The following is a 23,929-nucleotide window of genomic DNA, read 5'->3' as shown; positions in this document are numbered from 1 at the left end:
CTGGAAAAATAAAAGAGCTTCTTTCTTTTTAATGTTGGCGAGACGCGTCAGACTAACGAGCCTGGAGGCTAAAGGCCCACGTAGCCTCATAGAGCTGGTACAGCCCAAGTGGCCTTCCCAACACCACACTGCCAACATGCAGTTTCCAGGCCCTTGGCTTTTTGAATAAGACTATCAATAAGAAGACCAGTTAGCACTAACTGCGATGGTGGGCTGGGCGGTGTGCTTACCTATTTAGTTAGAAACGGATTGAGACCACCAATTAATTACTCATAGGCCACCAGAGAGCCATCAGGCTGTAATGATTTTTTGTCTCTGTCAGTTTGGGTTGGATTAAACACAAAGGGCTGAACTTGAAATTTACTTGGAGTCTCAGCCCAAAGTAAACCAGGGGCATTGAAAGCAGCACTACATTAGCTATGGAAATCAACAAGCAGAACTTTGTGTGCTGGGAGCTGTGTACATACAAGCTTGGGAATATACTACCTTCCCTGCAGTACAGGTGCTCCTGCCAGCCCCCACAGATTGCCTGCGGGGTCTACACTACGTCTGCTCACAGCGTGAGGTTGTCTCGTGGAACGCCAGCCCCTCCCACCGAAGACTACCTGGACCGTGTCCCTTCCCATCTGCAATGGCACAGATGGCCCCGAGGCATCTACGGCACCAAATGGAAAAGAAATATTAAGAAAGAATTCTAAGAGAGATAATTTTAGCAAGGTTTACATGCAATTTAGTAGCGGGAAACCGGAGGTGAGCCAGCATTGTATGGCCAGGCAGCTCCATGCAGGCCATCAACAAGTGCCTGGACAAGGTCCTGTGCAGCCTGCTGTAGGTGACCCTGCTTCAGCAGGAGGGTTGGACTAGATGACCCACAGAGGTCCCTTCCAACCCCTACCATTCTGTGATTCTGTGAAGTGGATTAACAGATTACAGGGACTCTGAACAGCATGGCCCACCTTTTTTTGTCCTTTTGTTGACTTCTAGCAGACTCTGCTTTCTTCCCAGGTTTCTCTACTGCAGTATTAGGGGATGCCTCTGGTTCTGCTACAGGAACTGCAGGCTTGACTACTTCTTTTTCCTCCTTTGGCTGCTCAGGCACAGAGTTGACTTTGAGTTTATCTGCGAATAAACCATTGAAAAAGAATAAACACTGGGCATTCAGTTTGAACGACAGCTTACAAAGGAGTTTGCTAAACAAAACACCGTGCACAAACACTACAGAAAACACTACAGATGACGTGTAAAAGCATTAGGGAACTAGACTGACCAAGTTGTGTCATACACAATAAAAGGGGCATGCTTAAATTTCTAGTGGATTTACCAGTTTGGTTTCGCTCCTGACGGCACAGCCCAAGCGTGCTGCAAGCCCAGCGTGCTGCAGCAGTTAAATTCTGCTGAAGCAGGCCAGGAGGCACGGGCAGAAGCCCTTACGGTCATCAAGACCAAAGGCACCACAGAAGGGCTGGGAGCCCCTCTTCCAGAGAGCCCCCTTGGCATAACACCACGCCCATCTTTATAGTCAGTTTATGCCTTTTTAATTAAGAGTTTTAGTCAAGCACGGAAGAGCCCAGAAACAAAAGAATCAGGACTGATGAAGAGCAATGAGAAGTGTGCACAGTCTCCATCCTGCGTAACATTAGAGCCCACGATTAGTGTTTTCAGTAATGTAGTGGCCTTTCATCCCACCCCAGCCCCAATGTGATCAAGAACCAGCCTCTTTTGCCTACACAGCACCACGAACAAGGACAATTCTGCTTCAACAAGGCTTAGTCTAGTACCAGAGAAGAGACAGCAGGTGGGAGTGGACAGCAAAATGATCTATTTATCAACCTGATACACATAACTACACTACCTAACTACAGTCTGTGAACTTCATTCAGCAGCTTCACACACACCCCACCAGAAGAGAGGAGCAGATAAGTTGGAAACCCACACCATCCCAAGCACAAGATGCCCGAGCAACGAAAAAGTGCTCAGCAATGAGATCAACAACGTTCTCAGTAGGAAGAGAGGCTGCCGAGAGGGCTGAGACTTCATGCCAACAGCTTTCTGACACTGCTTGGAAAACAGGCTGGCTGCTTCATTGAGTGAGGGAAAGCATCTCCTCCATAAGAACCTGAATGACAGCTCACTTATTTATGATCAACAGCAGAGAGCTGAAGGACCCAATTATTAACTCAGGTCTTTCTGGCAATGGTGACGTCTTTGAAGCCAGGAGAGATATAACATGTAGGGAATAAATCTCACTCCTGGAATCACCCTCTCTCTTCCATACACATAATCATTTCCAGTTCTGCTCAGTCTGCTCCTTCCCTGCAGCCACCTCGCACGTTTCGTTGAAGAGCTCCCCGACAGGACTCAGCAGAGAAGAGAACCCCACTGGAAATCACGGCAGTGCATCCACGAAGCTTTCTCCATCCCCCCTGGGTTATCTTTCCCACGCAATTTCAACTTTCTGGGTTTTCAGAACAGGAACTTTGGTCTAGGGCTCTTCTCAGATCTTAAGAATTTGACTTCTTCCCTCTGAGGGTGACGGAGCACTGGAACAGGCTGCCCAGGGAGGTTGTGGAGTCTCCTTCTCTGGAGATATTCAAGAACCGTCTGGACAAGGTCCTGTGCAGCTTGCTGTAGGTGACCCTGCTTCGGCAGGGGGGTTGGACTAGATGACCCACAGAGGTCCCTTCCAACCCCTACTATTCTGTGATAATTGTAGTAACTGTGCTTAGGCTTGCGAAGCTTAGGCTGAAAACGTCCTCAGCTCCCTCAGTTTCATCAAAACACGAACTCAAAGATGCCCAACAGTACTGTGCCTTGTGTGTTCAGCGCTGGAACCGTACCCTGCAAGCTTGGACAGATGTTAGTTAGAAAGTTAACTTTGCTGTTTACTCTCTCCCAGTAACACTTCTTTGAATCCCCTTGTACTCGCTACTATGAAGGCATTGTTGAAGGAAGTCCTACAGTCCTTTTCCAACGTCTATTTAAAAGCTTCAGCATATTTTCTTTCGACTTAGATAATTTAGGTCAGAAGGGACCTCCAGACGCCACCTACTCCAAACCCCTGCTCAAGGGGGAAGGGCACCTCTCATTTTTATCCTCCAATTATTAGCTCTTCAATTTTCAGTGAATAAATTAACCCTAAGTCTAACTACAGACTCCTCGGTGATTTGTGATGAAAAGCAAGAATCATTAACACACCCTGCAATTTTGGCAAACATTTTACCAATAGCTAGAGCTCCAGCCAGAAGTACTCACTTTAAATCAGATTTCTTCTGCACTAAAAATCCTTTTTGGGTTAGTCTGCACAAATATGTCATTTTAATTGATCTCCATCCAGCAAGCTTTTTGTCTGAAAAATTCCACTTACAACTTTTAATTTTTGCCTTAAGAGCTCCATACAAAACCATTAACCCCTCCAAGTCCAAAAGAGCAGAAGGACAGTATGGAAAACTGTGAGAAAAGAGGGGATATAAAGAAAATCCAACAGGTTTGGCGGGGTGGGAAGGAAGAGTTCTGCTCCTTTCTGTTTATGCCTCCCATCATAGAGGTATAACAAGATGCCTGATATCACTGATTTTTTTTTAATTGCTACTTAGCCTTAAAAAAAAAAAAAAAAAAAGAGAGAATTTCCAATATCCCTCGGGATTTTTTTTTTTTTAATTTTTTTTAAAACTACAGCAGGCTGGTCCCTGCCCACAACGGTTTCTGAAAACAGATGCGTGTTATAAAGCACTTACTCATGGCAGCTTTTCCAAAGAAGTTGTTCATTATGTTGGCCTTTGCTGATGATTTGCTGCTTACTGCAGACACCTGGAAGCAAACAGGAGTAACCACAGGAATTATTCACACAACGCAGCCCTCAAAATGCATAGTACCGGACAAGCAAAATAAATATCTCTGGTTTGTTGACTAGTCAGTGTCTTAGATTTCAGTATCCGTTTAGGAGAATTTGAAGATCCCAGATACTACATGCATCAAAGGGTCGAGACTGAGTTAGTTACGACTCCTTCGCTAGGCCGTCCAACCCAACTTCGGTCACATTCCCATCTGATGGCTGACAGTGTTACTGAAATAAGCGGTTGGGACTTGGGTCCGTTCCCGGTAAAGAACTGTTCTTTTTGCAAACTATCAGTGCCTCAATTCACAGTAACTGACAGAGGAAAGAACACAGATTGGCCAAACCATGAAGACTTTATCCAGCTACTCTGGCACGTACGCTGTTCTGCTGAGCCGTTTGCAAAAAGTATCACTGCTCTATTCCATCAATACAGCCACCAGCAAAGTGAAAAATCACACACACACACAAAAACCACCTAAGGAAGCTTGGCCTCCTAATCCCATTTATTTTCATGCAACAACAGGCAACCAGACACTAAAGTTCCCAAAACACTGAGACACACATACTTCACCAGTTCTAAATTCACTACAAAAATCAGAAAAATGAACCAAAATGTACTTGGCTGTTCTAAAACAGCCAAACCATACGCAGGGAACGTTACCATTCCAATACCCATTTACTGGCCACATTTCTTTAAAAACAATTATACTAATTAAAATGTAATCCTATCCTGGAAAAAAACCGCAGTTGAGAAGATAAACAATTTAGTCTCGCACAGGTCAAGCTCTGAAACTTCCCTCACAGACCAAGTTTAAACACCTTGATACTTTTAAGACCTGAACTTCTCACATTTCACTTATTGCTCAAAACAAATCCTTTTAAGCACAACGGAGAGAGCGAGGTCCTCAACCCGTGTATATATTGGCCTAACCGAAGACAATGGAACAATTGTCTCAATAATGCAGCTATGCTGGTTTATACTCGCTGGAGATCTGGCTCGAGGTGGAACGTCAAAGAGTCAAAGTTATGGCAAATATGCTTCTGTGGATCAGTCAAGAGCGTGGCACAATATTTTTGCTCAAGACGACGGACAGAAGACACGACTGCTATACAGTAAAATACAACAGCGTGACGGACCATTCCCAGCAGACAGCAAGTTTAGCACTAGAAGCAGAAGACAAGGCTGCACTACAGCTGTTAAAGGTTATTTAGGTTGAGTAAAAGCAAAGCTAGAAGCATGGAATTATTTAGCTTGGAAAACACCTTTATGATCATCAAGTCCAACCATAAACCTAACACTGCCAAGTCCACCACTAAACTATGTCCCTAAGCGCCACGTCTACACGTCTTTTCAACACCTCCAGGGATGGGGACTCCACCACTGCCCTGGGCAGCCTGGTCCAGTGCTCAGTAACCCCTTTGGCAAAGAAATTATTCTAATACCCAATCTAAACCTCCCCTGACACAACTTGAGGCCATTGCTTCTCATCCTATCACTGGTTCCTTGGGAGAAGAGACCAACCCCCCCTCACTCCCCCCTCCTGTCAGGGAGCTGTAGAGAGCGAGAAGGTCTCCCCTCAGCCTCCTCTTCTCCAGACTGAACAGCCCCAGCTCCCTCAGCCGCTCCCCATCAGAATTGTTCTCCAGATCCCTCACCAGCCCCGTTGTCCTTCTCTGGACACACTCCAGCCCCTCAATGTCCTTCTTGTAAGAAGAGGCCCAAAACTGAACACAGTATTTGAGGTTTGACCTCACCAGTCCTGAAGACAGGGGCACGATCCCCTCCCTACTCCTACTCACCCCACCATTGCTGATAGCAGAGCAATTCATTAAAACCATTAACCCAAAGAGCTGCCAAAGGGTCTGAGGTAACTTACACCTGGGGCCTCCTTAGCCTCTGCTTTAGTGTCTTTACTTGTGTCCTGGGGTTTGGAAGCCGCTTTGGCTGCAAACATTCCCATGATCCCTTTGGGCTGCTGCGAGGTCTGTTTAGCAGTCGATTGACCATGGCCGTTGACCACAGGTACGCCGGCAGCGTTCGCGTCGCTTGGTGTCTGGGAATCAGCCTGCACAGACTTCTGCGCTTGAGAATTTTCAGCCGACGTCCTGGGGACCGCGGCGGCACACTGAATGGCACTATACCTGTGTGATGGAGTGAAAAGTTTAGTTAGCCTTTTAATTTCTTATTTTTCACCTTGGTTTCCTCCCTGGTAGCCCCTTGCATCTCTGGTCCTGTGTTCTCCTGTTATGGGGTGGGGAAGAGCAATTGAATTTGTGCACGAGACAAGAAAGAAAGGCTGGCACAGAACGAGAGCGACGGAGACTCTACTGAAAAGATCAGCTGAACCTGTCAGCAAGAGCCAGAACATTCAAATACTAAACAAGCTGTTCAGATTTCACGGCGGGGGCAAAAAGCCCATCTCCACACCCAGGATGGAGATGGAGCGGACTGCATATCATTCCTAAATGGGTTACACTCTCTAAAGTTTGTGGCATAAATTGTATGGCTGACTGATGATGTAAAACATTTACAGCTTTCAGATGCTTTGACAGAGTCCACTACTGCTGCAACAAGCAGCCACAATCGTACCAGTCAGGTGAGTAAATCACAACTGAAGCTGAACTACTTAAACGGCTCAGAAGATACCCATAACATTCTGACTTAACTATATAAAGTCATTTCCATGTCATCACTGGTAGACAGAGACACGTCTCAGCTTGTAACAGTCTGAAACGTGATTGTTTGGGGATGTGGAGATACAAGAACTAAATGATGTGCTCAGAGTTACAATACAATTCCCTGACAGTCAGGAATAGCAGTACCCAAAAATAACTGAACTCTACTCCCCACTGTGCAAATCACAGGCGAGGCTTTCCAGATTTCCTACAGAAATGCCACAAAAGAGCACAGACTCACGCCTTCCAATCCACTGAATTACACAGCAGATTTTTATTTGCATAAGAAACAAATCAGTCTTCTGCCAGTTAATTTCTGTGCCTCAGCGTTAGCGGCTCACGAGCACAGTCCACTTCTACTCAGACCAGGAACCGACATGTATTAACAAAACAACACCATCTCTACGGCATTTCTAGGCTGCAGCAGCAACCTCTTGACATTCAAACCTTTAAAGGAAAGAATGAAGACATTGAAGAAGAATATTCCCACTTGCCTTTATCCTGTCAATCTGCTTTCATCATGGTCAACCCCACTCTCTGGACAGCTTTGGCTCCTACTCCACACATACCCCTAAACACCACCATCAACCCTCCAGATTACAAACAATGTTTTATCATCAACAGTTATACTGAGTGTGCAGTAAGCACTTCAAAACCTCACACATCCCAGGTTCTTGGGACGTTAGCTCGCCTTAATGCTGCTGTGTGGCTACAGCTTATGGGCTCGGTCCAAAATTCCCCAAATAAACACTGAAAAAACAAGCAATGTTTGGACTGTGCTCTGCAAGCAAGGAGCTGCTTCCGCTTGGAAAGCTGACATTAGCAACATGCATTAAATCCAGCTAGTTATATTAGTACAACACCTAGCCACCTCCACCACCTTCACAGCGTAACAAGCCCCATACGAATCCAGAAGAGAAGGAAGCTCCTCACCCCAGAGCTTGTGAGATCTACGGACCGAGAGGGAAGCATAAGGAGCCAGGAGGTTCTGTCTGCCATCAACACAAACATAGTTAAACCTCTGTCTTTTCCAGGTACTGCAGGAATCTTGTCCCAGGCGTAAAAGACAATTCATGTAGCTGACAAAGGAGAGGGAACACGGTCAGTCTGAAATTAGTTCAGCCAGGTCGCAGATGAAGAAAGTAAATTTTTCTTAGTTTGCTCAGGAAATTCTGCTCCAAAGCCAGGCAGGGATTTACACGTAGGCCTCAGAAAGCTATTTCAGAATCCAAGTTGTTGTCTAAACCTTCTGGATGCACAAGGCTGAACGGCAGCCTCCTCTAACACACCAGTATCGCCACGTAGGGGTGCCTGAGAGTAAACAGACCAGAACAAGGCAACTGCAGCCAAACCCACAGCACGCATCTTCACTGAGGCAGGGTTTTCCAGCCCTTACCAGGGTATTGATATTCACATTTAAAAACACATAGCTTCTCTAACACTATTTTCTCAGCCACTCGTCAGCATTTTGAAGGCAGCTACGTTTTTATTTTCAAACTCTATACTCTTTCTATGACACAGCATTCAGGCATCCCCCTTCTAAACCAGATTGGTCATGGCACTGTACGTACTGATTACATCAAGCTAAAGCTGTCGTGGTGGAAACCCATGTAAATGAAAAGCCACAGCTGCCAGGCACCGTTCAGGAGGAGAGACAATGACCCCTGGAGACTGAAGTCCCTCTAAATTCTAGGACAACCTTTCTCTAGTTCGACCAACGAAGGACATTTGTGCTGCTTGGTCTGTTTTGTACGCTCCCCCTATGCCTCAGGCTCTCATCTTCTACACGGAGGATGAGTTCCGGTAAGGCATCTTGAGAGGGGTGGATGGGCACAGTGGATGAAAACACAGCCTCACAAAACAGAGGGCAAACTCACATTAGTGCTTTGCCGAGCACATCACTCCTGTTTTCGTAAGTCTGTTTCGATTTACTCTTACTGCACCACCAAGAACTGGCTAAAAATGGTCACAATAAAGTGTGGGCTGGAAATGAGAAAAAGGTTTCTTGCCATCAGAGAAGAAAGGTACTGGAACCGTCTGCCCATTGGAGCACGTCAACCAACTGCAACTGGAAATAGCTCAGTTTACAAAATAATCCTACAACATGGTGTCTGGGGACTGGTCTGGCATGAATTCTCCGCTCTCGTCAGACCCCACCTGGAGTCCTGCGTCCAGCTCTGGAGCCCCCAACATAGGAAGGACAGGGATGTGTTGGAGCGGGGCCACAGGAGGGACACCAAGATGATCCGAGGGCTGGAGCACCTCTCCTACGAGGACAGGCTGAGGGAGTTGGGGCTGTTCAGCCTGGAGAAGAGAAGGCTCCGGGGTGACCTTAGAGCAGCTGCCAGTACCTGGAGGGGCCGACAGGAAGGATGGAGAGGGGCTTTTCACAAGGGGGTGCAGTGATAGGACAAGGGGGAACGGCTCTAAACTAAGAGAGGGCAGATTTCGATTAGAGATTAGGAAGAAATTCTTCCCCATGAGGGTGGTGAGGCCCTGGCACAGGTTGCCCAGAGAAGCTGTGGCTGCCCCCTCCCTGGCAGTGCTCAAGGCCAGGCTGGATGGAGCTGTGAGCAACCTGGGCTGGTGGAAGATGTCCCTGCTCATGGCAGGGGGGTTGGAACCAGATGATCGTTAAGGTCCCTTCCAACCCAAACCATTCTGTGATTCTGTGACTTAGAAGATCTCTTTTTCTAGCTTTCTAAAGATCCAGGCATATCTGTTAACCATTGACTTCTGCTGAAGTGCACTATGTAGCAACATCTCCTCAGTCTCGAATCACATAGCGTAAGAAGAAAAACCAAGATGCAACTCACTTGCTGCAGTTGTGCAGGTTTGTTTTGACAATGTCATAGTCTGTGTTGTAGAGCGGCCCGCTGTCCTTGAGCAAGGCTTTCTGGATGCTGTAGACATGCACACTCGCAATCGTGGCTAGTTTAGACTTCATTGCTGGGGAGGGAAAGCAAAAACAGTCCTCTGTGAGCACAGTCTTTACAGAATCAGGTGGCAACTTCAAGTATCAGGCTCTACCAAGGATGCAGAAAGACTGACAGACCACTTAACAGCAAAGACCAGAAAGTAAAAACGTGTAATTGCACCTTCTTCCAATGCTCACTAATTGAGAATTCAAGCTAACAGACTCCACAAGCCTGTCAAAAAATGTTTTCCACTCTACACTCTTGGTTCTGACACAAATGAATTAAGACCATTCTCTCTGTGCTTACCTTCAAAATGTCCAGTGTTTGGGATCCAGAGTATCTACAGGACTACCTAAAGCTAAGGAAGACCTTCTCGCTCTCTACACCTACTTGAAAGGAGGGTGGAGTGAGGGGGGGGGTTGGTCTCTTCTCCCAATTAACCAGCGATAGGACGAGAGGCAATGGCCTCAAGTTGCATCAGGGGAGGTTCAGATTGGATATTGGGAAAAATTTCTTTTCTGAAAGAGTGGTCAGGCCTTGGCCCAGGCTGCCCAGGGCAGTGGGGGAGTCCCCATCCCTGGAGGGGTTCAAAAGCCGTATAGACGTGGCCCTTGGGGACATGGTTGAGCAGGCATGGTGGTGTGGGGCTGACGGTTGGACTCGATCTTAGAGGTCTTTTCCAACCTATGATTCTATGATTCTAAGATAAGAGGTGGTCATAACTCTGCCCTGCTGGAACTGCTCTCTGCCATTATAGTAGCGTCCACCCTATCAACCACTGTCACAGTGACTTCTCTAGTAGTCTGCTGGAATCAATGTTTTGTCTCTTCTTTGCTATTTAGGCTGTAACCCCCTTGAGATAAGAGCTGGTTTTTAGGAATTCTTTGGTCATTGCTTATATTGTTCTTCCCACACAGTCCTGGTCTGAGACAGAGCTTCTAGGCACTGTAAAAATACACACAGTAATCATTTCTTGGGGCCAGTTCTCGATTCTGCAGCCCTACTCCCGTCACAAATCTCAGCCTCTTCCAAATGTAAGTCATACCTTTGGCCTGTCTTCCAATACAAAAAACATGAACACCCCCTTTCCTCCACAGCAAAACAGAACATTACTCAGCACACATAATTTGACAGGACAGATTGTCAAGCAGCGCAGCTACTATCTACTACCCTGATGAAGACAACTTTAGCTAGAAATCCACTTCAGGTTGCAAAAAGGAAAAAACAGCACAAGTCTTTGAAGCAAGGTTAGATCATTAGCATGGATATTTAAGGTCACAAATGCCACAGTATGTTCTCAAATGCCAAAGATGTTATTTGAAAGCGACGAAGAGCCTGCAGGTGTGTTTCAGTTGCTACGGATCAGATCTCAGCAGCAGCACCAGACCTGGAAAGAGGGTAAAGCGACTGACAGCGCACGCAGAACAGCTGCAGGAAGCAGTGTTACAGTGGTAGGTTTTTTCACCTTTTATCATGAAAGCAAATACCCCTGACAAAAGTGAGAATGTTCTCGTGGGACGTTTAACCAAGACCCACGTCACTGAGGGCAAATGAAGACTGCAATTGCATTTAACCAATAATTAGATTTATCTACTTCAGCATCCTTGGGAGCCTGAAGGCTCATAATTGTTCTAAAATATTCTAAAATATATTCTAAAAAATATTCTAAATATTCTAAAATAATTGTTCTAAAATAAAGAGTCCAGCGGAGGGCTACGAGGATGAGGAGGGGACTGGAGCATCTCCCCTACGACGAGAGGTTGAGGGAGCTGGGCTTGTTCAGCCTGAAGAAGAGAAGGCTGCGAGGGGACCTTAGAAATGCCTACAAATATCTGAAGGGTGGGTGTCAGGAGGATGGGGCCAAGCTCTTTTCAGTGGTGCCCAGTGACAGGACAAGGGGCAATGGGCACAAACTGAAGCCAAGGAAGTTCCAGCTGAAGATGAGGAAGAACTTCTTCCCTCTGAGGGTGATGGAGCACTGGAACAGGCTGCCCAGGGAGGTTGTGGAGTCTCCTTCTCTGGAGATATTCAAGACCCGCCTGGACAAGGTCCTGTGCAGCCTGCTGTAGGTGACCCTGCTTTGGCAGGGGGGTTGGACTAGATGACCCACAGTGGTCCCTTCCAACCCCTACTATTCTGTGATTCTGTGAAAACACCGTGAGACGTTGCTGTACACGACTCGGATACCATTGCCTTTAAAGAGGAGCCGTCTGCCAGCGGCAGAGAGGTGGCAAAGAATTGCTGACTAAAACGTTCAACACCAAAAAAAAAAGAAAAATCAGACCCAAATCACAAGTCTGAAGCTACGCAGCTGTTGGCTTAGATATTCAAAGTTCTGAGAAAAAGCTGGTACAAAAAGTACACACCTGAACCCAACGGCCTGACTAGGCATTTATGTGCAGATGGCAAGTTCTGAGCTTCACTCACTTTGCTGTTCTTTCAAAGAAAAAAAAGTTAAAACCGCATAATTTTCACGATCTGCTTACCTTCAAGTTTATCCTCTCTCACTACTGCAACCTTGTGGCACTGTAAAAAAAGAAATAAATTGCAATCTTATAATTTGAAAAGATCTGTTGTATGTCAGTGATACTTTTAGTTACTTATTGACTGAGAAAGTCTACTGATTATAGGTGCAGCTTTCTAGCTGCAAGGAACGCTGCCAACACCTTTAAATTGTCATCAGCTACTAGTTTTTAAAGCTCTGTCTTCCTCCTTTTCTAATCAACCGTTTCACAGATCACTACCACCCTAAAGAAATCCTCTGTCCTCCATTCCTGACACTGGGAGATGAGACACAGATGAAACGAGAACTCCACAACTGCGCAGCACAGCGGAGAAAAGCAAACTAACGCAGCTGATGACCCGGCTGCTAGAGATTTGCCACACTAGCCCACATCACCCACGTATATTTAGCTTGCCAGTAAACTCTAGCATAGCAAGCCGTAGCACAGACACGGCACCAGAAGCAAAACACCATGAGAAATTAAGCATTAATTTGAAAGGCAGAAATTAATGTTTCTGGAAATGCGCTCTATGGCTGGTCTTCAGGGACTACACCTGCTCTGTGACATTCAACAGGCTGCAGTTAATACAGGGAGTATCCAAACAGACAGACTGGACAAAATCCAGCCACTAATTTGGTGTTTAACTGATACCACAGGCTAGCCAGTGAAAGAGTAAGAGGCAAGAAAACGCAGGCAACCTGAAATGGTAAAGAAAGATTGAGAGTCTCAGTCCCTCACTGAGGCGGATAAAAAGCTGCAAGTAAAGAGCATGCAGCGCTTACGACACGATGAGAATTATTGGGGACAGATTTCCAGCTACATCTCCCTTCAGATGAGCTGAATCTGCAGCCTTGGGGCTACACCTACTGACAGCAGACAGTAGTGCAGGGCTGCACCTGAAGCACTCCCATCCCTTTCCTACCCAAAATTGACTTGTGCCAGATACCACCCGCCAGCTACCCCAACACCCGCACGTCTTCTGGAAGTACCTTCCAGATGTGAGCTCTTCTCCCACCAACTCCGGCCAGCCTCAGACATGCAGTCAGAGGAACTTTAAACTTCTCCTGTGCAGCATTCCTAACCCTGGCATTGCTTCATCTCTGCCCCCAACAACTTCCTGCACCTGCGCGTCACCTTTCTCAGCAGGCCCTGCTACTGAAGTATTCAAAACCAAGATATTTAAAAACAAGACAAAAAAAGTGACCTTTCTACTTTTACCTTGGTAGATCTCATTTCAAAAATATAGCAGCTGTTAAGGAAGAGTTTATAAACAGTTATTTGTATCCCGTGTCAGAATTCACTTGTTTGTTTTGAACACATTATGGCAAATTTAAAAACCATAGAATGTGTTGATAAACCTCTGGCCAGTTCTAGTGAGTGAAGCGATGCTACCTTGTTATTGACAAAAGAAATCAGGGGGAAAACCTGTTAAAGTCAGGCTATAAATGTGACACTACCTGTACAGCTTTAAATAAATATATTCAGAAGTAATGCAATAAATAGTTACCTAATCATTAGGTAAATTAAATAATTTCAGACAAATGTCGAGATTTAAATAGAATGTTCTATTCATGTGAACCAATTTATTACTTAGGAAAGCCAAAAAGTTTTGTTTGTTTGTTTTTTCCTCCAATCTACAAATAAATGCCAGGAGACCTGAGATGTACTAATTCTAAATGAAGACTATGGACTGTAATTGTAAGAGATATTAGGATATTAAATATACAAATAGCTAGATTTGTATCTAAATATACAAAAAGACACCTAATAGAATATCAAAGGCATTTAGTGTTTGCTACTGTGAGCAAAGGGAAACAGGCACTCAGTTTGCTCATCTTCTTTCAAAAACTGTCTGGGGTACCTGTCTGAAATTTTAGACGACATTCCTGAGAATCTGACAAGCAGCAATGAGAAAAAAGAAATACTTTCAGTAGCAATTCCTTTGCTTAGTAAATCAATGCATTTTAAATACAAAATACTGTTAATAGATTTATGTTTCTCCTGTATACCAGGATAAAAAAGTTGCTTTATTCAACAAGACAACTTCAACTATTTATTTATTATTCCATTTATTATTTATTATTATTCTAACTGAATTCCAAGCTCACTCCACAGCAAATCCTGGGAAATGGATTAGCTGATTTCACAAGGGCTCCTCCAGACTGTTTTATAAAATCTGCTGTCTGATATTAGTGATGGGATGGAGATGACTGGTACCAGGATTTAAGTTCATTAAATAAAAACCCTGGTGTGTTATTCAGCACTGTATTACCAAACCATGACCAACTGATCTTTCCTTCCTATCATTTGTGTGCTGGGACAGAGACAGTGCCTTATTTTGTGCATATACAGAAAACCCAGCACGCTGTGCCTGTTACTGGAAAAAAAAGAGAGCAAGTTCAGCTCTTGACCCAAAGGTTACAGAACAAGATGGAAGACACAAGAACAAAGAACTCACAGACACCTCTGAGAAATAAAACACTCACAACGTGTCCGTTCTGGATGAGATTTCCTGCCACTAAGTAGGTGACATGAAGCTGAGCTCCCGAGTTCTCCTTTCGTTTCCTCTCTACGTAATCATACAGCATCCTGCACAGAAGAAACCAGTGTTAATCACCTAGAAAGGAAAGAGCCCGTCACCACCCCTTCCGTGAAGCTTACACAAAACGAGCAAAGCCAGCCTGACACGGAAACATTTCACGTAAGCACAGTTACTTTAACCAGGATTAAATTAATCTTACTGAGACACCTTTCTCCACTTTGAAGAATCCCTGTCCAACAACTATACAAACCAAAAGCGAAATGAATACAAGCTCTCAAAGCTCTAGTAGCTGGTTGCAGATGGTGTCACATCCTCTGGACAGCTTGTTCCAAAGTGTCCTCTCAAGAAGGCTGTTTCCCTTGTTACAACCCAGAACTCTGAAACACCTGACAGAAGAACTGATGATTTTTGATTCCCTTGCCAGGTGTACACACACAATCCTAGTTGAATCCACTGACACGGTGATCAGAAACAGGAGCAAAGAGGATGACCAGTGATGAGGGGACTGAGCTGACACTCAAGCTTTCAGCTCCTGCTGATACCACTGATTTATGACGAGCGTCCCACATAACTGGGCAGAGACACTACCACACATTCCATGAGGATGCTACCTGGAAGAAGTAAGTGAAGTTCCCCATTGCCACAGAGACAGATCGCAATTACCACGCTGCCACAGCCACCACAATCACTCAAATAATTCATTTGTGTTATCAGGCACTTGCCAGCTTCTAGGAGAGAGTTTTAAGCGCAAAGATGCCACAGGAGTTTTCCATCTCCAGGCTGCTTTCAAGGGTATGAGAAGGGGCCTCCATTTCACTGGGCTGTCTTCTTCACAGCAAAAAGTTCTCTGGCTCCTTCTATTTACTGTATGACCAGAACTGTTCCCAGCAGAGATCTCCAGTGAAGTCTACACCATCACTGAAGCACGCTCAGATTTACCCATCATCTAAACTGCTCACACACACACAGTGGAAAGAGACCAAACAATCTCTTTGTTACATTAGATGCCTGAGTTGATATTCTAGTAGTTTGGACAAGACAGGTGAAGCTGGGCTCAGTATGTAGCAAATTCCCCTTTAGGTCCAAGCTACAGCCAGAAACAAGAAGAGAAAATATTTGTATTATGGGACTTGACGCTCTTACGGAGACTTCAAATCTTGTGCTTAACTTTACCTTGCTGTGTAGCAACTGCCCTGGAATCCTTGAGAGCTCATTCTTTGTTTTATAGGGTATTTAACAGGTTGCAGTAATTTTTGTTCTTCAAGATACACCAAGACAAGGTTACACATTTACACTAAGTTTGGAGAAGCAAAAAAAATATCTGACAACGTCGCTGATTTCCCCATTCTTCAAATATTCACCTGTGCCCTCCAAGCCTGGTAAGCAGTTGCTAACAAAGCACCACGCACTACGTGGCAGGATCACTGGAACTGATGAGCATTTGCCACACACGTAATTTGCAGTTACCATTAGTGCTGTTTTGCATTTTCCCGACCGTGCTTTCAGCAATATCCAGGGCTAATGCACGGCAGCCGGAGCTGCGCAGGGATATGCAGCAGCAGATTCTCACAGGGGCACAGCTCCGTCTGCAGGACTGGGGCCAAATTCAGCAAACACATCTGCGTTTCAGGACGAAAGGAGCTGCGTACATTATTGTAGTAATGTAGCACTAAAATATCTAGTCTGACCCAAGTATTCATATTTATGATACAAAATAGCTTAAGGTGTTCAGCTAAGCGCTGTTTTCTGGAGCACAACTCCCAAAGTCAAGGCAAACGCTGCCTGCAGGAAGAGTGAGTGAGGCGAGTCGGATAGCATAAACTGTACCTGAGAAGACACACAGGATTTTTAAATATTTCCAGAGAAATAATTTTAATACACCAACCACAGCCATGAAAACAGTAATTAACAAGGCTTTGCCACAAAACAAAAGGTTTGTGGGATGCACTAATACCTACTGTTTAGCCTGGTTGACGTGAACTCCCAGAGTGTAGCTTAGCCATTTGTATGTTACCTGCAGACAAAAAAAACCCCAAGAACACTTTAGTAAGAAAATCTTGGTCTCTTTCGCTGTTAAACCTCCCATCCTTTGCTTGTTTTGTGGGTAAGTCAAACTCTTTAGAACACCCTCCCCCCAAGAAACCCACAGCAAAACCTGTTAGAAGAGAGAGCACGTGGACACCCACCCACTCGTGGTTTAATGAGTAGATTGAACCCCTGAGACCTGAACAAACTACCTACCCTGAAAGGCAGGGTTTTGTGAATGCCTTCTTGAAATGCCAACACATAAATAAAAGCTACTCAGAACATCTGCACTGCTTAGCTTGACAACAGAGAAAAAAAAAAATTAAACAGCACAATTTTTAATTGTGAGAAGCTCTTACTGCTCTCCCAAACAGCTCCTGAGGATTTATCGGATTTCTGCCACCCTCCCCATCACAGGGATCTCCAGCTCCATCACAAGTGTGCCAAATCTCAGGAGAGTACGGCTCTAAACCCAGCCCTGCCACTGAATTGCTCGATTATTTAGACAAGGTATGTCTTTTATACCTGTCTCTCCTCCTGCTCTGCCATTTTAAACTAATCCTCAGGCTAGGCTGTATCAAATACAATAATTAAATTAAATCGTTATTAGTCTAGCAGTTTACTGAAATAAACCATAATGACATAGGCAGTTCATGTTAATACAGCTGCTTTAACAGACAAGATACACCAACCTTACCGTGTCACTCTCTAGGCAAAACAAAAAAATCTTTATTTTGAAGGAAACACAGACATGCATGCTCACCATTTTCTGAACTGCCCTAAAAAAAGCAAGGCTTCAAGAGGCTACAGATGAGAACTAGTAATTTTACTTTAAGCTGAAACAGTGGTCCAGACTGCCTCGAACTTTCATGGAAAAAAACACCATTTCATACACTTCTGTTGTTTATACCTTGAGCTAAAACACTGCTGTCACTACAGTGCTTTTTTTTTTTTGTTTTTTGAGGAAAACCAGCTCACCGATTAGGGAGCACAAGGAGTTTGGGGAGAGCTGCTTTTCCTGTGACACAAACGATCCCATCACCAATTCACTTCAGAGACATTAATTTAAGGCACAGGGGGGGAAAAAAATCCTGACAAGAAAGGCATCTCCTGGCCAGCCTGACAGAAAGTCCGTCTTAACTCTACATTGTGATCTGTGGAAAAGCAAACACTGGAAACGCAGCCAGGCATGGCACACACACCCCAAAGATGAGTAAAACCTGAGCAAACAGCCCTGAGGGGCAAGGCAGCAACAGCTGCGGAGGCCTCCTTTCCTCTGTGCCTGCCGAGGCGGCTGGGCACCCACGTGTGTCCCGCAGGTGGGTGCAACGGGGGGGGGGGGGGGGCCCTGCCTCTGCCTCACCTCCCAACTGCCAACAGAAGGCAGCTGCTGTCGGCAGGTTTGGGCTTCAGCAAACCAGGGCAGGGGGTCCTGCGCAGGGGTCACAGAAACACAGAATGGTTTGGGTGGGAAGGGACCTTACAGACCATCCAGTTCCAACCCCCTGCCATCAGCAGGGACATCTTCCACCAGCCTAGGGTACTCAAAGCCCCGTCCAACCTGGCCTTGAACCCTGCCAGGGAGGGGGCAGCCACAGCTTCTCCGGGAAACCTGGGCAAGGGCCTCACCACCCTCACAGGGAAGCATTTCTTCCTCAGATCTAATCTAAATCCTCCCCTCTCAGTTTAAAGCCACCACCCCTTGTCCTGTCACCCCATGCCCTTGTCCCAGCCCCTCTCTAGCTCTCTCGCAGCCCCTCCAGGCACTGGCAGCTGCTCTAAGGTCTCCCCACAGCCTTCTCCTCCCCAGGCTGAGCAGCCCCAGCTCTCCCAGCCTTTCCTCCCAGCAGAGGGGTTCCAGCCCTCGCATCATTGCTGGGGCCTCCTCTGGCCCCGCTTCCACAGCTCCAGCTCTGTCCTGTGCTGAGGGCTGCAGAGCTGAACGCAGGACTCCCGGGGGGTCTCAGCAGAGCGGGGCAGAGGGGCAGAATCCCCTCCCTCGCCCTGTGCCCACGCTGCTGGGGATGCAGCCCAGGGCACGGTTGGCCTTCGGGGCTGCCAGCGCACACTGCTGGGTCATGGGCAGCTTTCGACCCCCCAAGCACCCCCAAGTCCTTCTCGGCAGGGCTGCTCCTGCTCTCAACACACCAGGCCCTCGTACAGCAGCCCCCTCCCCAGTTCCAGCACCCTCAGAGCCCTATTTAGGCCCCAGCCCCAGACGGCAGCCACGCCGATGGGGGAGCAGCAATGGGGGGGGGTCGCGCAACGGCAGCGGCCTCCCGCAGCCCCGCCGGCGGGACTCACGATGCGGTTCTGATCGGTGACGAACTCGTCGATATTCTCGAGGTAGAGCTCGTCCTCCATGGCGGGGCGGGGCGGACGGGGCCGGGCGGGTTCCCGCGCAGCTCAAGGCCGCGGCTGCCAGCCCGCCGCCATGGCAACGCCCCGCCCGGCCGCGGGAGGGCGGGCACGACGGCGGCCGCGCAGGGACAAAAATCGTGCGCGCTGGGGGCGGCGGCGCCGCGTGGTCCTTGCGCCTGCCTCGCCCCGGCCACGCCCCTCCGCCCCGCCCGCCGCCTTGCGATGTCGCCTCACAGCCCCACGGCCCCACAGTGTCTCCTCACAGCTCCGCGCTGTCCCCTCACACGGCCCCACGCTGCCCCATCACGGCCCCGCGCTGTCCCCTCACTGACGCACGGCTCCACGCTGTCCCTCCGAGCTCCACGCTGTCCCCTCGCAGCGCCGCGCTGTCCCCCCCCAGATCCAGTGGTCTGCGTTGTCCCCTCATGGCCCCACGCTGTCCCCTCACACACCCATGGCTCCGCGTTGTCCCCTCACAGCCCTGCGCTGTCCCCTCACAGACCCACTCTGTCCCCTCACAGACCCATGGACCCACCCTGTCCCCTCACACGTCCCCACGCTGCCCTCGCATAGACCCACACTGTCCCCTCACGGCTCCACGGCCCAGTGCCATCCCCTCCCATGGCCGCACGCTGTCCCTTCACAGCCCTACGCTCTGCCCTCACAGCCCCACGGCCCCATGCTGTCCCCTCATGGCCGCTCAGCCCTGTGCTGTCCTGTGATGGCCCCAGCTGTTCCCTCATGGCTGCACGCTCTGCCCTCACAGACCCATGCACACCCACTGTCCCCTCACACGTCCCCATGCCATCCCCTCACACGTCCCCACGCCGTCCCCTCACATCCCCACACTGTCCCCTCACAGACCCACGCTGCCCCCTCACACGTCCCCATGTCACCCCTCACGGACCCACGCTGTCCCCTCACACGTCCCCATGCCATCCCCTCACGGACCCACGCTGTCCCCTCACACGTCCCCATGCCATCCCCTCACATCCCCACGCTGTCCCCTGACGGACCCACGCTGCCCCCTCACACGTCCCCATGTCACCCCTCACGGACCCACGCTGTCCCCTCACACGTCCCCATGCCATCCCCTCACGTCCCCACGCTGTCCCCTCACATGTCCCCATGCCATCCCCTCACGTCCCCACGCTGTCCCCTGATGGACCCACGCTGTCCCCTCACACGTCCCCATGCCGTCCCCTCATGGACCCATGGCCTTCCCGCCATCCCGCTCCTCCTCGCCGCCATCGTCCCGGCCGCAGGCTGCCCCAGCACCCTGTCCCTGCCATCCAGGGCAGGATGAGCCGCAAGGTTACGGAAGGCAACCCCCCACACACACTTGTTGGGAGTCACCAATTTTCCCTTTTTTCTGATTTTCCTGGTTTTTTCCACCCTTCCTGGTCCTCAGCAGAATGGTGGAGGCAAACCAGGCATCGGAGCCCTGCCGCTCCCTCCCGCAAATCAACGCTGTCGTCGGCCGAAGGCAGGGTGAGGTGCTGTTGGAAACCGCTTTTAATCCCGGTTAAACTGTCCCCGTGCTTCCACCGGTGACCTCTTCCAGCGCTTCTCACAGCACCAGCCGAAGATTGCTCCGTGCTTTCTTGTTTAAGATAAATAGCAAACGCCGGAACACAAGGTTCCCAAGCTTTAATTCCTGCTCCCATCCCATCAGCGCCCCATTTTTAATCCAGCTTCACAGCAAGCTGAGGACTTCCTTGCTGTATCCATATTTGCTAAACGCTTCTCCATCATAAAGTTAATTTAAAATCAGACAAAATCTATGAAGTGGTTCTGAGCTTGGGGTTTTTTTTTTTTTCCTTTCAGTGTGGATTATACTACATTTTATTTGCCATGTTTCTTCTTTACCTGTCCCGGCTGGTTTATTGCGGGGTGCCACACCGGAGCTGGCTGGGTCTGGGAGATTGCTGCTGCTGGGAGAGGGATGCCCGGCATCTCCCACCCTCCCTGGAACTCACTGACCCGAATCCCTCTGTCTCCTGCACTTTTACCAGCTTGGTTTATCTCAATTAATTGTGTGGTTTTTTTTTTTTCCCCATATACTATCTAGTTAGGTTAGTAAAGTGTTGCCTACAAATTGAGCCTAAGTTTTGAATGGTCAGGAATAGTCTGTAACACGTGGAACGACCCCGAACCGGTTCCACAGACCTGTGCCTTCGCTGGGAGAATCACAGAATCACAGAATAGTAGGGGCTGGCAGGGACCTCTGTGGGTCACCCAGTCCAACCCCCCTGCCGAAGCAGGGTCACCTACAGCAGGCTGCACAGGACCTTGTCCAGGCAGGTCTTGAATATCTCCAGAGAAGGAGACTCCACAACCTCCCTGGGCAGCCTGTTCCAGTGCTCTGTCACCCTCAGCGTGAAGAAGTTCTTCCTCATGTTCAGACAGAACTTCCTGTGCCTCAGTTTGTGCCCGTTGCCCCTTGTCCTGTCACTGGGCACCACTGAAAAGAGCTTGGCCCCATCCTCCTGACACCCACCCTTCAGATATTTATGAGCATTTATTAGGTCCCCTCTCAGCCTTCTCTTCTTCAGGCTGAACAAGCCCAGCTCCCTCAGCCTCTCCTCGTAGGGGAGATGTTCCAGTCCCCTCATCATCCTTGTAGCCCTAAATAAAACTATGACGGCAGCGACCTGTTCCCCTGACATTGCACGCAGGTGGCTTGCTTCATTTTACTGACAGTTAGGTAAAAGCAACACAAAAGAAATAATTTCTTGGCGTCTAACACTGCCACAACATCCGTTTCTGCAGGAGAGAACTGATGTGTGCTTCCTCTGCGCTCAGTGTTTTCAGGTGGGCCGCAGCGCTGAGCTGAAAAAAATGCTTTTAGGGTCAGAAGTGAGTTCCTCTGGCGAAGATGTCACTGAAACGTGACCTTTCTGAGCACTGGGTGTTTTCCTGATTTATATATTGTCTCTAGGAGTACTGGCTTTGGGAAACTGAGAGGTCGAAATGGAGCACCATGACTTATTCACCCTGCTTTGGCAGGAGGGTTGGACTAGATGACCCACAGAGGTCCCTTCCAACCCCGACCATTCTGTGATTCTGTGATCAACCGACTCATCGACCTGGACAGGCTGGAGACTTTGGCAGAGAGGAACCTGATGGGGTTCAACAAGGGCAAATGCAGGGTCCTGCCCCTGGGGAGGAACAACCCCAGGCACCAGTACAGGCTGGGGCTGAGCTGCTGGAGAGCAGCTCTGCGGAGAGGGACTGGGAGTGCTGGGGGACGACAGGGTGACCAGGAGCCAGCAGCGTGCCCTGGCTGCCAAGAAGGCCAATGGGATCCTGGGGTTCATTAGGAGCAGTGTGGCCAGCAGGTCGAGGGAGGTTCTCCTTCCCCTCTACTCTGCCCTGGTGAGGCCCCATCTGCAGTGCTGTGTCCAGTGCTGGGCTCCCCAGTTCAAGAAAGATGAGGAGCTACTGGAGAGAGTCCAGCGGAGGGCTACGAGGATGAGGAGGGGACTGGGGCATCTCTCCTACGAGGAGAGGCTGAGGGAGCTGGGCTTGTTCAGCCTGGAGAAGAGAAGGCTGAGAGGGGACCTTAGAAATGCCTCTAAATCTCTTCAGGGTGGGGGTCAGGATGGGGCCAGACTCTTTCCAGTGGTGCCCAGCGACAGGACAAGGGGCAATGAGCACAAACTGAAGCAGAGGAAGCTCCAGCTGAAGATGAGGATCTGAGGGTGACGGAGCCCTGGCCCAGGCTGCCCAGAGGGGCTGTGGAGTCTCCTTCTCTGGAGATATTCCAACCCCGGCTGGACATGGTGCTGTGCAGCCTGCTGTGGGTGACCCTGCTTCAGCAGCGGGTTGGACTTGGGGATTCCCAGAGGTCCCTTCCAACCCCTGCCATGCTGGGATTCTGTGATTCTGTGATCAGGAGAATTTCAGATGAAATCTGGGGGTAGGAGATGCGTTCTTGTGTCGGGCCTGAGAGCTGTAACAGGAGAAGCAGAGAGACAGACTCTGCTGGTCTGCACAGAAAGATCACGAAATTAGCCTTAACATCTCCAAGGATTAATCTTCCTCTGGCTACTCGAGGTTGCAACACCAGCCTTAACGTTAGTGATGCTGCAAAGTATACATTTAATTAGCAAGTGCCAAGCGAGAAGCTTTCGCTCCATGAAGTCAGAGATTTTCTTTCTGCTTTCAAAAGGAGCAGGAGAAAGGTCAAAATCATTACCCACACACTGCTCTTTCTCACAAAAAGGAATGATTTTTGCAGGTTCTGGGACTTGCTGGTTGTTCTTGTCAGCAGTATGAGATGTCTCCAGTTCTGCCCACAGCTGGTGAAGGGTCATTGTGCAATTTCACATTGTGAATCAAGTCCTTGGGCAAAAATGATCCTATCCAACAGTGCTTGAAACACAGCAGCTGGCAAACAAAGATACAGAAATCACAGCCTGTGACCAAAGCATGGAGCAGTTTAATATTCATGTCTTTTTAAATTTTTCTTAAAGTAAAAAGAAATAGTGATGTGACAGACGGAACCACTTCAGCTTCTAAATGGCACCGCAGAGAGGGATATGAAGAGACTTGGGGTAACTGATGAGATTTCCCTGAGGCTGTACATCAGGTCCTGCAAATGCAGGGTTCTGCACGTGGGGAGGAACAATCTCATGCACCAGTACAGGCTTGGGGTGGACCTGCTGGAGAGCAGCTCTGCGGAGAGGGACCTGGGCGTCCTGGTGGACGACAGGTTAACCATGAGCCAGCAGTGTGCCCTGACTGCCAAGAAAGCTAATGGGATCCTGGGGTGCATCAAGAAGAGTGTGGCCAGCAGGACGAGGGAGGTTCTCCTTCCCCTCTACACTGCCCTGGTGAGGCCCCATCTGGAGTACTGTGTCCAGTTCTGGGCTCCCCAGTTCAAGAAAGATGAAGAGCTACTGGAGAGAGTCCAGTGGAGGGCTACAAGGATGATGAGGGGACTGGAACATCTCCCCTACGAGGAGAGGCTGAGGGAGCTGGGCTTGTTCAGCCTGAAGAAGAGAAGGCTGCGAGGGGACCTTAGAAATGCCGATAAATCTCTTCAGGGTGGGTGTCAGGAGGA

At 48.5% G+C, this 23,929-nt stretch overlaps 1 protein-coding gene across 3 annotated transcripts in view; it reads right to left on the bottom strand.

Annotated features, from left to right (window-relative positions):
- The window catches only part of POLD3 (DNA polymerase delta 3, accessory subunit), a 48,310-nt gene that overhangs the window by 17,925 nt on the left and 6,456 nt on the right, over nt 1-23,929 (bottom strand). For 2 of the 3 annotated variants that reach the window (XM_075414750.1, XM_075414759.1), the window contains exons 1-8: nt 18,805-18,943; nt 16,434-16,489; nt 14,420-14,522; nt 11,916-11,955; nt 9,328-9,460; nt 5,713-5,977; nt 3,735-3,807; nt 957-1,119 (exon numbers count right to left, since the gene is read on the bottom strand). In XM_075414750.1, coding sequence (XP_075270865.1) covers nt 957-1,119; nt 3,735-3,807; nt 5,713-5,977; nt 9,328-9,460; nt 11,916-11,955; nt 14,420-14,522; nt 16,434-16,489; nt 18,805-18,864 — 893 coding nt within the window. In that variant the 5' untranslated portion in view covers nt 18,865-18,943. Of the gene's footprint in view, nt 1-956; nt 1,120-3,734; nt 3,808-5,712; nt 5,978-9,327; nt 9,461-11,915; nt 11,956-14,419; nt 14,523-16,433; nt 16,490-18,804; nt 18,944-23,929 lie in introns of those variants that run through there. The other variant, XM_075414766.1, reaches the window with a different exon arrangement.

This window comes from Opisthocomus hoazin, chromosome 1, assembly GCF_030867145.1.
Source record: "Opisthocomus hoazin isolate bOpiHoa1 chromosome 1, bOpiHoa1.hap1, whole genome shotgun sequence".
NCBI classification, from domain to species: domain Eukaryota; kingdom Metazoa; phylum Chordata; class Aves; order Opisthocomiformes; family Opisthocomidae; genus Opisthocomus; species Opisthocomus hoazin.
The sequence above is the reverse complement of the archived record's forward strand: the minus strand, read 5'-3'. Positions and strand labels throughout refer to the sequence as shown.